Below are 14,991 nucleotides of genomic sequence, written 5' to 3' on the forward strand. Positions count from 1 at the left end.
ATCTTGGGAGCTCGGCCAAGCTCTCTCGCCGTAATGCCCAGCTCGGGTCGAGAGCTCGGGAGCTCGGCCAAGCTCTCTCATCATAATGCCCAGCTCGGGTCGGGAGCCTAGCTCAGCTCGGGTCGGGAACTCGGGAGCTCGGAAGCTCGGCCAAGCTCTCTCATCATAATGCCTAGCTCAGGAGTTCAGCTCGGGAGCTCGGGAGTTCAGCTCGGCCCCGATGTCAGTAGGGGGTTAGCTTAGTAAAGGGGTTGAACAACCTTGGGAGAGTGGCAATATAGAGTCTTATGGATGGTAGTTCAGCTTAGATCAATTATTATTACTTCCTTTGTCAGACAATATTCGGGCGAGATCTCAGCCTAGATATTCGGGATCATGATCCCGGAATTCTCGGGTTCTTGATAAGGAAGGAAGGAGTTAAATACGGAGCTCTTTCCTATAAATACCAGGTTCACTTTCATTATTTGCATCCTAATTTTCACTCGTGTACACACACCACTCTCTATATTTCGCTATCCTAGCATCTTACTTGAGCGTTGGAGGAGATACGCCAGAACACCTTCCGGCCCCCCTTTATCACTCTTGTTCATGGTTTCAGGTCAGCAACAACTCATCTTCTGTTGGAGGAATTTCATCATTTCATCTGTTGGAGGAATTTCATCAGTTCATCCAAGGAGATCACTTTATTGAAGTATATCAGCTGTTTTTAATAAGATTAGTCAAACACCATCTATGCAGTTATTCAGAAAATATACCTTCTCATAAATTGCATCAAGGTTTAGAAGATCTCTGTTTGTTGTGTTCATGGGATCTCTCCAGTTCATATCTCAAAATTCAATATCAATGACTGCAAGTTAGAAATTCGTTCCTATTTATTTTTTCGCATCTCTATCTTTACGTGTTATGTTTTGCGTAGATAGATCAAATTTAGTTTTCAATATGTTAATTTCTTTCTCTTGAGCAGAATAAAATGCAGCATTTGAAGATTTATTTTGATTAATAACCGAGCCTAACAAATTTCGATGCGATTCTTAGTGTGATATGAATTATGATTGCAAAGGCTTGGCTAGCTGTCAGTGTTCTAAAAGGAGATACTTAAGACCGTCTAGGCAACGCCTAGGCGCTAGGCGGTTGTCCACGGCCTCGAATTGTAAACATTTGAAGCTTCTGGGAGTTATTACATTAATTGACCGTCTAGATCACCACCTAATCTCCACTTAAACGCCTCAAAATCCGCCTAGATTAACATATATGTAAATTTTTTATTTTACTTTTTTTAAAAAAATATTATTTGACATATTTGTCCATCAATTTGTAGCGGATGAAGGAGAGAAATATGTCATGTATTTCAAGTTTGAATTTGATAAAGAGGAATTATTGGAGAAATATTAAGATGAACAAGAATAATTAGATATTTAGACTAAAAAAACACCACTTAGGCAGATGGATTCGATAATGACGAATTATTGGAAAAGTATTAAGATGAACCGGACTAGAATAATCAAATATTTAGCCTAAAAAAAATCGCCTAGGCCCAGCCTAGGCGGTCGCCTAAGCGTCTAGGCGCTAGATGGTGGGTGACCGCCTACCATCGCCCAACGCTTTTTAAAACATTGCTAGCAATAGGAAGAGGACTTTTCATTAAATCTGACTCCTAATGTGGACATGACTGTCATTTGTAAATATAAATAGGATTGGGTAGTTAGTTATAAATAGATTGTTGGAGAAAATGAAAGAAGCTTTCTTTCCCAAATTATTTTCCCTCGTCTTTCTACGTGCTGTTATATTTTCAACATAGTATTTGAGTCCAGACTCATCGTTATGTGTTGAACTGATCATAATTAGACCACTTGTAGTTAAACCGCTCGCTAATATCTTTACGCCTCAGATGTTTGGGGTGTGTTAAAATATGTCTCACATCGGTTGGATAGAATTTCGGGAGTTCCTTATGATATAGACAAGGACAATCATTCTCCCTTATGCTAACTTTGAGATTGAGTCAGGTACAAGTCCAAATTTTAACAAACTAATGTACAGAAGGTATATGTTTTTGATAATTTACCATATTTCTAACTTTCAACTTACCGTTATATATATATATATATATATATATATATATATATATTTCTGATAAATAGTGTAAATTGCTATAAATAAGAATATAAAGTGATTGTAAATTTAATAATAAACATAGGGGTGACAGCGAATGGATTTGCTTTATGACGCTTCAGCATGTGAAAACGCTTAAAATAATTAGGAACATGCGTTCAAAAAAGTTTTAGGTAAGATTTTAATGTATAGTTAAACCAAGTATGATCGTAATTTTTTAATACTATATATATCACAAAACTTTTTATGATATCATCTCAAGTATAGATTTGTTAGACAGATCTCCGATTGATCCATGAAAAAGTGTTTTTTTACTGCAATTACAGATCGAGTTAACCCGGGTCACATGATCGCTAAAAATATATTTATTAAAAATTCTAAATAATTTTATTTAAGTTCGTTTTTAAAAAACATAAATTTGAATTCTAAAATATACATATCAATTTTTTTTTAAGTATACATTAATTGTTTATTATCATGTTGTTAATCCTATGGCACACAGGAAAAATAGTCCCGATGTTTGTCTAAACATCTCATATAAATGCATTGAGAGTTTTTTCTCTGGGTGTGTCATAAAATCACTCATGTTGATCAAAGATATATTTTGTAACCCGAAGGTTCTAAAACCAGTTGGATATTTGGTGTATAAATCAGCGAATCATAAAACTTACGTGAAATAATTTTACTGATTAATTTTATGATATGAATATCATATTCGCACTCAACTACTCAAAAAATATTACTTAATTTTTATGCTAAAATTATTATTTTTTATTATAAATATATATGAGTCGAGTCGACTTCTCTGGAATATAGATTCGTGAAATCAACTCATATGAGATCTAATTGAGGATCTAATAGATGATCAATTTTCAAAAAGGAAAAAAAACGAAAAAAGAATATATTAATAAATATTAATTAGTACGACCAAACAAGATAAGAAAGCCCTCCCTACATGCAACTTTGTTAGAAAGAATTATATAAAATATAATATGAAGCAATATATATAAAATAACACCTCTAAAAATATTATCACTTGTATATGATAGATTCAGGAAGTGGTTGCTTATTCCTTCTTGCAGAACAAGCCAAGAAGTAAGCAAAATTTCATTCTTATAAAATATGTATGTGTTACTTTAATTTTAACTGAGATCTCTTCTGATTAAATTAATGCCTGTGGTAATTTTATGATAGCTAGGGAACCTCCCCAAACCATTATCAACTTCGAATTAATTAATTAATATAAAAAAAAGGGTAATTTGCATTCTTCCCTACATTTTTTTTCCCTTTTTCACTTCCCTCCCATAATATATTTATAATTTTTACATTTATAAGGGATATATATAAATGTCAAATGCTTAAAGTGTAAGGGAGTGAATGCAAATTATCCTTAAAAAATGATTATCCATGCATTTCTCTCAATTGATTACGTGTATATATTCATGTTAATCATCTGTAAGAAAAATTAGTATTCAAACGAATGCACCCATAAACGAATAATCAGAATATAATTAACTTTTAAAAAGGTAATCAAGCATGATTAAGTGCACTACGGAGTTCATGTATTTGTCACATATCCCCTAACATATATATCAAATTAATTTTGTCATGTTTGTTTGTTTTTTTGGTGTGGTAGTCCTTATTTTTTAAATTTAGCAATTTTATTCTATTGTTTATTAGGAGGGATTGCACACATATAAGAGTCGTGTTGGTGTCAAATGAACGTTATGTTAGAACCACATCAACATCACGTTGAAGAAATGACCAAAATCGCAAAAATACAAAAATAACTTATTAAAGCTAAAAATATTGATAATATAGATAATCAAAATCATCGTAACGAACCAAAATTCTAATTTGATTTTTGAAACCAAAATTCATATATTTGAGTAAAAAATAAAAAAAGTTATAGTAAGTAGAGATCTGAAACATGAATTTTTAAGTCATGTAAACCACCTATAAATTCAACACGAAGCTTTGCTATATGCATGTGATAAACAAACGTGGGGGAAAGTAAATTAGCAAAATGAAGAGCCAAAAACCATTAATTTGCCATCCCCTTTTTCCTTTCCTTCTGCTACACCAAATATTTGGTGTCGCTGCTTCGCATGCTCAACCAACTCCGCTTAGTACCAATTTTTACAGAAACATATGCCCGAACGTGGAATCTTTGGTCCGGGCCGCAGTCGAGACAAAGTTCAGGCAGACGTTCGTGACCGCTCCCGCCACGCTCCGCCTCTTTTTCCACGACTGCTTTGTTCGGGTTTGTGCATCATAAAAATCTCGAGCCACTTCATATATAACAATATTTTTTATATATATATAGTCATAAAACTTTGGTATATTAATAAATAAATAAAAAAAATCAATGTGGCATGCATGAATGCGTCAGGGTTGTGATGGGTCCATTCTTCTGGCATCACCCAACGGCAAGGCGGAGAAGGATCACCCCGACAACCTTTCGTTAGCCGGAGACGGATTCGACACCATCATCAAAGCTAAATTAGCTGTGGATAGTATTGCTCAGTGCAGAAATAAAGTTTCGTGCGCAGATATACTAGCATTGGCCGCAAGGGATGCCGTAAATTTGGTATTTTATATTTCTTCACTACATTGTTAATTTAGTTTCAACAAACCAATATTGCACGCACCGCTCTGAAATTTCAAAATTTCTCATGAATCTTTTTTTTAATTAACTCTTGATGTTTTCAATCTTGAACACATGCACTCTTGAAATCACGTACGTACGGACAAAATATTTGTGTATGCTCAAAATTTCAAAACATAAGAAAGACGTGATATACAGATTTTTTTTATGAGAGGTTTTCAGTGATGAATATCCTAGTATATACACAATTAACACAGCTTAAAACTAATGAAGTGGTTTGTATGGTATATATGATTAGGCTGGAGGACCATTTTATGGAGTGGAATTAGGGAGAAGAGATGGAGGAATTTCTACAATGGGCAGCGTACAGAGAAAGATTCCAGGGCCAGGCTTTAGTTTAAACCACCTCACATCCATGTTTTCCAGACATAACCTCCACCTCACTGATTTGATTGCATTATCAGGTGTGACAATTTTTTTTTTTAAAAAAATTCTGCTGTGACAATTTATCTCATTATACTTTGATCCATTTTCCCATGAATTTATATATATATTGAGAAAACAGTTTTATTAGATTTTGATCTTAATGCTGTAGGTTTAATTTGTTTCTTTTTTTTACTCCTATTTGATATAATGGATACTCAAAATTATTGATTTAAAAAGATGTAGGTCCTATGTGAGAAAATCTGGGCATTTGCTCGACATAAAGTTTTTTAAATTATCTAATTTTAGCTATAGATTTTTTATTTTATGGTAAAAATATACAATATTATATTTTGTTTACTAATAATATCATTTAATTTTTTTCCCTTATAGAAATTTTTAATTGGTATAATTTTACCCATAATTTTTTATCTTATAGAACAAATTAGAAAATATTATATTTTGTTCATTAAAACATATTATTTTAAGTTTTTACACACGACTACCAATTTTTAAATTGATATAATAATATCTATATTATTGTATCATTTTGATGTCAAACATCCAAACATAATTCGCAAAAGAAAAAGAAATCTGAAAATAATAAAAATATTATATTTTATTTAGGTGAGAGTATTGATTAAAGGAGTGTTTGCAAAAGATTATATTTTTATAGAAGTGATTAAGGCCCCGTTTGGATTTGGTAGACATTTTTTAAAAAAAGCACTTTTTTAAGCTATAATTTTTTGCTTTTGAAAAAGCTCTAATTAAATGAAAAGCACTTAAAAAATGCTTATTTGGTCTGGCTTTTGAAACCAAACGGGGCCTAAATTTATAGATTATAAAAAAGTTAAGAAAAATCAAAAGTTGGTAGTGTTTGAAAACAAATGTGAAAATCTAAAAATCAAAGTTGGGCAGTGTTTGATAAATAAGTGATTAGAGTGATTTTAACATTGATCTTTTTATTAGAATCACTTTTGGATCACTGTATGACTAACTTTTGGATTTCAATTAAATTAAGTCTAAGTTAACACATAATTTGGGTTTAAGAAACACACATGAAAAGTGATTTTTTAAGCCAAAATCTAACAATAACTTTTTTTTAGTGATCGCAAACACTCTCTAAGTTTTTGACAACTTGATTCCTAATTTTTGGTTGCGTCCGAGGTGGCGCCGGATATTAATATATTATTGATATGACATGAGAAATTGTCCAAATGACAACAAATATTATTGGTATGTATAAAAAAAAAACTTAAAACCAAAAATGTGAAACATTTTGATGAATTAGACCATGAAACCGAAAACAGGACAAGTTGGAGTATTAAATTGACTATTGTCATACAGATACTTCGCAATCCAAGTTTTAAAACATATGCAATATATATTCCCTAAATCAAGAAATGCCCGTTATATACAATAGGTGCACACACCATCGGATTCTCTCATTGTGGTCGGTTTTCCCACCGGATATACAACTTCAGCCGCAGCAGCAGCATCGACCCGACCCTCAACACGGCCTATGCAATGCAACTAAGGGAAATGTGCCCAAGAAATGTCGATCCAAGAATCGCTATCAACATGGATCCCGCGACTTTTAATACCTTCGACAATGCTTATTACAGGAACCTTATTGAAGGGAAGGGATTGTTCACATCCGATCAAGAACTCTTCACCGATTCTCGTTCGAGGGCCACTGTTAATCTGTTTGCATCAAATAGTGCTGCTTTTGGTGATGCATTTGCGCTGGCCATGATTAAGCTGGGAAGAATAGGAGTCTTGACAGGGAACAAGGGTGAAATTAGAATTGATTGCAGCAAGCCTAATTAATATTGATAATTATCTCTATTGTCATTTTTTTTTTATCATCAAGCACAACAATTGAAACATCATATCCCAACAGCTCAATTATTCGAAAAAATTTAAGTTGTACCGCTCACATGCATTGGATATAATTTTTTTAGATATATGTATAACAACAATTGATTGGATTAATTTTAGTATTTCAAAGGAGGGGTTGTGTCACATAGAGATTATAAGAAGGTCGGTCAGCTGACCTCCCTTAAATTTTGATGTGAAAAATATCAGAGTTTTTTTTTTAATTGTACACATAATAAAATAATAAAATATCATCTAAACCTCTTCTCTATAACAAATGGCACACATTTGAAGAGTGAAAATATATTGCATTTCAACCTTATTATTATAATTCATTTATGTTATCATTTGTCGATACTTCAACCAAAGTCTTCATCAATTAATCGAATAAAAGATGAATATTTGAATGATATTTTAATTATTTATACTTATATTGATATATTTTGTAATTTGTCAAATGTTGTTATTATTAAATTATTTTCAGAAAATCTGAAGTCATGCGAGATATTGGTAAGTTAATTAAAAATGATATGAACAAATATTATTTACATTTCGTTATTATATTTTAATTCTTGATATGAATTACACATACACATATACATAGATATATTAGTGATATCTAGCTCTCTGCCCTCGCTCAACAAAATTCTTAGATTCGTCCTTGTCCATGGACGGGCCGGAGAGAAGCGTGTGAGTCGCACGTACGTGGTCCTCTATTGAATATGTGTGGTCCCCTCACTTCTTCCTATAAATACGGGGTTTGTAGGTTTGCTCATTTCATTTGCATTTAAGTCAATGATAATGGACTTGCTTAAAATGGTCTCGGTAGTCGGTAGTATATATGGTCGAGTAGTCTTGTCTTAAATGATCATGTCATTATTGTCATATATCTACTTGCTGTTATTAGACCGGATTTACATCGTTTTCCAACCGTATTCATTTGGTTTAGGTTGTGTTGTAATGATACTGGATTGATTTACCCGATCTGGAATATAATCCAATTTCAAACCGAAACCCAATTAGGCAGGCGGGATTAGAACTTAATTGGAACAATTTTTTTTTAATAAAGAAGTTGTATATGAAAAAAAGAAGAAGAAATCAATATGAATATATATGCAACTGAATTGGATTCAACCAAACCAAACTAAAATGATTCCGAATCCACTTTCAATCAACTCAATCCGATTCAAACATTAATTAAAGATTATTCAATTTAATCCGGAATTGATTACTAACGTATTTTTCATTTTTAGAGATTGAATATACTACGTAAACCAATAATTCCAGCTTAGATTAGACGGATTCAGACCGTTTCTGAATTAATCCCATCTAATAAGCATCCCTACTTGGTGTATTGGTACGTTGCTTGCCTAGTGGAAGTTTTCCTTTTATCTACTAACCTAGATATATCAATCCCCCAAAATATTACATAGAATTTAACCAAAAATGGTGTAGGGCTTGCTACAAATAGCAGCACTATACATTCATATATGTATCACACATTTATTTATGTATATATATAGAGATATAGATATATATAGACATAATATTTACATGTCAAATACTATCATTGTAGGATTTGTGTTTTTGATTGTAATTGGAGCTCCCAAATGAGACGGAGTCTTGTGGTGAGGTTGAGAATGAACTATCGCATTCACTTTCAAGATCCTCAAAGCCCCAAAGTTCTTCGTGATCTTCTTCTTCCTCGGGCATTTTCCATTTTTCTTTGTCGATTTCTTCCTCCGATAAAATTATTTCCAATACCTATCAAAAATATTTCATTAAAAAAAAAAAAGAAACTTCATAGTTTAGCATTCATTTCATCAAAATTTTGCCTGTAGAGGTAGTGCTTGCAACCTCTAAAAATAAGTGATTATGGAGATTCTCTTAACAAATTTGTGAAGAAAATCTCCATAATCACTTATTTTTAGAGGTTGCAAACATTACCTTAAAATCATTGTAGATTTTGTCAATAGATTTGCAAATATAAGACAAGGATGATAGGAGCATGTGAACATTAGACAATATTTCTATTTAGTGAACTTGTGTGCACAGGAGATGTAGAAGCACCATTGTAAATCTCAACCGACAAAATGACAACCCTTGAAAATCTAAAAAAATATATTATATATATAAATCCTCCTATATAGAGCATTAGCCATTTAAAACTCTGTATTTTTTTAAAAAAAATCGGACATAAAACCTTTGAAATATGGGTAAATATGTCTTAATTTTAACACAAAAATCTTGTTAGACTATCTCACAAGTTAATTTTTGTGAGACGAATCTTGTGCTTGACTCAACTCATGAAAAATGTTGTTTTTATGAATAAAAAAATATTGTTTTTCGTTCTATATCGAAGTAATTGGCACATAATATGTAAGACGATCTCACATGAGACATACCCCTAATTTGAAAAACAGGAGATTTTAAAAGGGTAATTGATTTCATATGAGGTTTTTGAGCTTATTAGAGCTAAATACCCAAATTCCCACCGCAGTAGCAATCAGGCTACCAAAGTTCAATTTAGGATCGGAGTTGATTTATATATCAACCTCTACTTGTATGATGAACATCAACTTGTTCGAGCTGAATGTTCGAGAATCTTGAACATGTACAAGATTTTTAAAATGACTATACTATCACTCCAAAGCTCACAAAACACACCAAGGAAAATTACAATTCTAGTCCTATACGTTTGTCTATTTTAGTAATTTGGCCCTCTAAAATACAAATTTCATTTTAAATCATGCATCTTTCAAAAATTTCAGTTTTTTTCCGTGAAATAATGATCGGCCATGCACATGTGAGCGTCATATGACATCGGTATAAATTAGAGCCTTATGGAAAATGACAAATTTCAAAAAAAAAAAAAGGAAGATAATATAATAAAATTGAAATTTAGCAAACGTAAAGACCAAAAGTACTTTTCCGACATGCTTTTAATTTAACAACAGTACTTAAATGATTTTTAACTAATCGAAGGCTAGGAGACTTTTCTAGTTTCTCCCTATGCCTTTTAGCCTGTCATTATCACTCAGTGATCTCCCTAATCACATGCATGAACCAGATAGACATATCTGCCTAATAGAATATAGCCCACAAAGAATAAAGTTAATGGTTAGGTGAAGAAAAAGGAAAGAAATCAAACACCGCCCACATAAAATATGGTTAAAATCACATGATATGGAGACAACAAGGCTATCAATTAATATTAACCAATCTAATCTTATAATCAATTACTCAAGTTTTCTCGTCGGCAGGTCAACCATGAAAAGCTAGCTTGTATGGACACTGTCTTTCCAGCTTTAACGATTGTGTAAGTTTGATATATACTACCATCTCCTTTAGTATAGTAGAAAAGTTGGTAAGAGATTAGGTGAATTTATAGGAGAAAACAACACAAACTTAGCCTATACTTCAACACAAAATCGACTCGACTTCTTGAGGGTTTGCTATGTTCTGAGCCGAGCTAGAGAATCCCACATCTCTTATGTTAAATACCTCTCAACCGAATCCCAAATCGAAACAAGAAAAGTGTACAAATGTATATTATCCGGGATAAAACCAAGAATTACATAAAGATTAGCACTAGTAGGCATTGATTTAATGCATAATGCATGATATTTTAAGTACAGAATAAGGGGGTGGGAAATCAGAAAGAACGATCACCTCACTCATCGTCGGGCGCCAGATGGAAGAGGCTCGAATGCATAGGGATGCTGCATATGCAAGCCTATTAAGCTGCATTTCGTTGTTATCGTCTGCAAGCCTTGGATCAATCACGTCTTTCGTATTCCCTTGATTTAATATTGGTTTGGCCTATCCGTTCAGCAGAATGAAATTAAGTGATCTTTGAAACACAGTTCGGGGGGCAGGGGAAAAGACTTGATCTATGGACTTTAGCATTACCCAACTATGCAAACTCTGATGAGAGTTATCCACAGGTTTCTTCCCAGAAATAAGCTCTAATACAAACACTCCAAATGCAAACACATCCGTCTTCTCATCTACGACCCCGTGCATGAAATACTCCGGTGCTAAGTGTCTGCCATATGGAAAGACCAAATGTCATCTTCTGCGACACTCGGGTGTTAGATTTTCAACTACACGAATCGGATACAAGTCACGTTTCTCACTATACATGACACATTCATATAAGAGTTTTTCAAGTCATCATTGTATCTTTGCGTGACCGATCCACTTTCACTACGTCATAATCTATAATCTATAACCATTAGTAATTTAGCAAACCAAATCTATTACATGAACCATTCGATGGTCGAATCGTCATTGTTTCAGAAGAAATGGCAATCCTCGTCGCAAACATCCAGTCAATATGATAACATAACATGTAAAATCGAAATTTAGACATGAATTCAGTGACGGAGGAACGATGCGTACCCAAATGTTCCTTCTATCGGAACTATCGAATGATGACTCCATTGCGAAGGGAGCCATTTTGCCAGCCCAAAATCAGATATCTGTAAACATGAAGATATAAAACTCTTCCATTAAAATCACTAGTAACCTAAAACAAGTGAAATTGAAGAATTAATTACCTGCGGTTCAAAATCTGCAGTCAATAAAATATTCGATGCCTTTATATCCCTATGAATTATTCTTCTGGGACACCTCTTATGCAAGTAATGTAGGCCCCTAGCTGTTCCAACTGCAATTTTATGCCTTGTTTTCCAGTCCATCACTGCCAATTTCTCATCTACACCAAAAAACAAATAATTCAAAAAATCCCACAAAATTTCACAATCATGGACTTGATTTCACCCCAAAAAAAAATAAATAACTAAATTTCACCCAAAACCCACAAAAGAACTCCATTAAAGTTCTATTTTACCATGTAGAAGAGAAGAAACAGAGCCCTTGGAAGAGAACTGGAAAACAAGATAGAGGCCATTATCGAGACAGCAACCAAGAAGCGAAGTGACATTCGGATGCGAAACATGCCCCAATGTCCCAATCTCACTCAAGAACTCCTTCTCTTTCCTCTCATCATTCGACGTTTTCGACAATCTTTTCACCGCAATCGCCTCCCCATCTTCCAAAACTCCCCTGTAAACCTCCGCATATCCCCCTCTCCCCGCCATATTATCTGCAAAAGAAAAAAAAAAACAAGATTTTGATCATTTTATCAGTTTTCTCCCTTACCATCTATAAACATGAAAATCAGGAAAAACAAGAGTGAACCTGGGGAAAACCCATCTGTGGCAGCGAAGATTTCTTCGTAGGAAAAGCATTTCCAAGTGGGTTTCTGAAATGGCTGGTGCGAGACGGTGGGCTGGTCTTGGTGAGCGGCAAAAGCTGAATCTTTGGAGGAGAAGAGGCGCTTGAGGCTGGAAGTACGCATGTATTTCATGACTTGTACTTGGAGGAGAGGAGAGTGTACAGAGGAGTCCAAGATCAAAGTACAGAGTGGAGATCCACTTCAAAACAAGGACAGACAGAGTGGCAAAGCAGAGTGCTGCTCTGAAATTTATTATCATTAAATTAAAATTTATTTTTTCCCTTGGCAAGATTTTTTGTTTTTTGGGGAGTATTATTTTCCAAAATAATACGAAATTTGTTATTTTGAGGAATAAAAAGTTGCTTAGACGCTTATTATAAGATCTTCATCTCAATTTAGTAAAAAACATAGGAGTGTGGTGTAGAAAGTGTGCACAAGGATAAAGGGTAAAGAGTTGCATCAACGTGGATTTGGTATTCAAATCGCTCGAGTAGAAAGTGCATAAGGAAATGTTATAAAATGTTTTAGTAAAAAAAAATTTATAAATATATGGTCAAACAACTATACTATGAAATTTTTATACGATTAAAAAAAATATATTTCGATTTTCATTATTGCCTTTGATTCTACAAACAAAAAGCATATCTCAATTATTATTTAAAAATTATACTTGGTGAATTTTTTTTAAATATTTTTGCAAACACATGATTTAAGTTTTTTTAATTATAAAATATTTAAAACGTTCGTAAAAAAGTTTGTGAAAAGCTTTACTCTCCATCATATTAAAGTTATTCTATTTTTTTTTTAAGTAATGTGATGGGGGAGTACTCTCGAAAGTCTGAACCGATATATTCTCACTTTTGTGAAGATAACATGCCACTGAACCAAATGGTTAGTGGTGTTACTTGAATTAATTTTAGTGCCATAATTTTGTTTCGGGTTCTAAATTAATCACTTGTATCTGAATTTATTTCCATGAATGGAAATATATATATATATATATATACAATTTTGCTATCCTGCCCACTAACCGTGCCCATCTAATGTGCCCACCATGAGGTAGCACTCAACTATTGGATGTGATGAATTGTGCGTCCAATAGTTGAGTGTCAACTCATGGTGAACACATTATGTGGGCACGATGGGTGGGCAGGATAGCAAAACTCTATATATATATATATATATATATATATATATATATATATTAATGATTGTTATTATTTAAGGTTTGCAAGGGTTTCCCCCGAATTCAACCTATTTTACGTGTAGACGAATAATACACCCTAATTGAAGTTATTGACGTTTCATTAACAGGGATCTTAATTATTGAGAAAATAGTGTTCTCATTAATCAGCAGGAAATGATTGGAGTGGTTGAATTAAAGCACCAAACGGGTCAAATCCAACACGAACCCATTAATTGTGGGTGGAATACCATGCATGTAATTTATACCGACAAACAGTAGTAGTATACCTGATATTTGTGATTAAAAAAAGTAATCTCTCGTTAAATAATGTCAAAAAAAATCTCACGTTAAATGATTTTATCAATTAATACGCATGAGATGGTTGACTTTACTTATATATATTATGAAAATTGAACTTAAAAATTAATATTTCTTGTCTGATCAAACAATGTTTTTATAACCGGACCGGTGATTGAACCGGTCTACCTTAAAAAAACGGTCCAACCAGTTCGACCGTTTTAACCGGACGGTCGGACCGAAAAACCGTTTATATAATATAATATAATTTATAGTATCTTTTAAATTTTAAAAATCTAAAAGATGTATATAAATAAACAAAAATATATTTATCATAGTTTAAAAAATAAATAAATATATTCAAAATATTAATTATAGTTATATATACTATATTTTTAAAAATAAATAAATTAATTAAAAAAATATAATAATAGAAAAATAATATTTTTAACGAAGTACAAATTTCAAATAATCATGTGTATATATATAAAATAAAATATTAAATTAAGATTTTAAAATTAAAAAACAATTTTAAAAAAAATAAAAAAATTCGAAAACCGGTTCAACCGGTTTTCTGAACGGTTCTTGGGACCGGTTCTTAGCCGGTTCTTGGCCGGTTCGACCGGTTCTTGACTGGTTCTGAGCGGTTGAACCGTTAAAATGGTTTTTAGGGGTATTCCGGACCGGACTAGTGACCGGTTCCCGATCGAACCGGCCGGTCCGGTCCGATTTTCAAAACATTGTGATCAAATAAGACATATTTCTCATAAAATTGACACCTGAAACAATCTCATGGTTTTTTTAAAAAAATTGAAAAGAGACTTGTGGATTTTGAAAGTAAAATGATAAGAAAAGAAAATAGAAAGAAGAAAGAAATATGGAACATGAAGTTAGTTGAGTGAGTTGTATATTGGAATGCTAAACGTTTTATTAAAAAATAGCAAATATTATGTAATACTAGTAGAATGATGCACACGCGTTGCGTGTGTACAATAACAATCAACATAATTTTATAAGATAAATTATATTTTAGATGAGAGAAGTTATAGTGGGGAGTAAGGAGTGAGTGGGAAGTGGGGAGTGGGGAGTGGGCCTACATGTGAAAAAGAAATGAAAAAAGAGGGGTAAAATAGGAAATGAAAAATGATGTTCTCAAAAAACGGTTTTTTTAACATACTCAAGTATTATATAATAGTAAAGATATAATAGTAGAGATAATGATTTAACTTTAATTAAGGTGTTGATATT

The 14,991-nt window shown here is 32.8% G+C and overlaps 2 protein-coding genes across 3 annotated transcripts; one reads left to right on the top strand and one right to left on the bottom strand.

Moving 5' to 3' along the window:
* Positions 1-4,135: 4,135 nt before the first annotated feature.
* Positions 4,136-6,970, top strand: LOC140889762 (peroxidase 16-like). Its single transcript, XM_073297488.1, has 4 exons — positions 4,136-4,372; positions 4,502-4,699; positions 5,016-5,181; positions 6,564-6,970. The coding sequence occupies exons 1-4, from the start codon at positions 4,136-4,138 to the stop codon at positions 6,968-6,970; spliced, it is 1,008 nt and encodes a 335-aa protein (XP_073153589.1).
* Positions 6,971-8,442: 1,472 nt separating this feature from the next.
* Positions 8,443-12,501, bottom strand: LOC140891564 (probable receptor-like serine/threonine-protein kinase At5g57670). Of its 2 annotated transcripts, none has more exons than XM_073300119.1 (7): positions 12,224-12,500; positions 11,874-12,128; positions 11,581-11,738; positions 11,423-11,502; positions 10,931-11,066; positions 10,691-10,840; positions 8,443-8,782 (listed from the first exon to the last, which is right to left on the bottom strand). In XM_073300119.1, the coding sequence occupies exons 1-7, from the start codon at positions 12,390-12,392 to the stop codon at positions 8,576-8,578; spliced, it is 1,155 nt and encodes a 384-aa protein (XP_073156220.1). In that variant the 5' UTR covers positions 12,393-12,500; the 3' UTR covers positions 8,443-8,575. The 2 variants fall into 2 exon arrangements, with proteins under 2 accessions (XP_073156220.1, XP_073156221.1); XM_073300120.1 differs by lacking the exon at positions 8,443-8,782 and adding an exon at positions 9,030-10,102 and having other exon boundaries at positions 12,224-12,501.
* Between the last annotated feature and the right edge of the window lie 2,490 nt (positions 12,502-14,991).

This window comes from Henckelia pumila, chromosome 3 (assembly GCF_033568475.1).
Source record: "Henckelia pumila isolate YLH828 chromosome 3, ASM3356847v2, whole genome shotgun sequence".
In the NCBI taxonomy this organism is placed as follows: Eukaryota; Viridiplantae; Streptophyta; class Magnoliopsida; order Lamiales; family Gesneriaceae; genus Henckelia; species Henckelia pumila.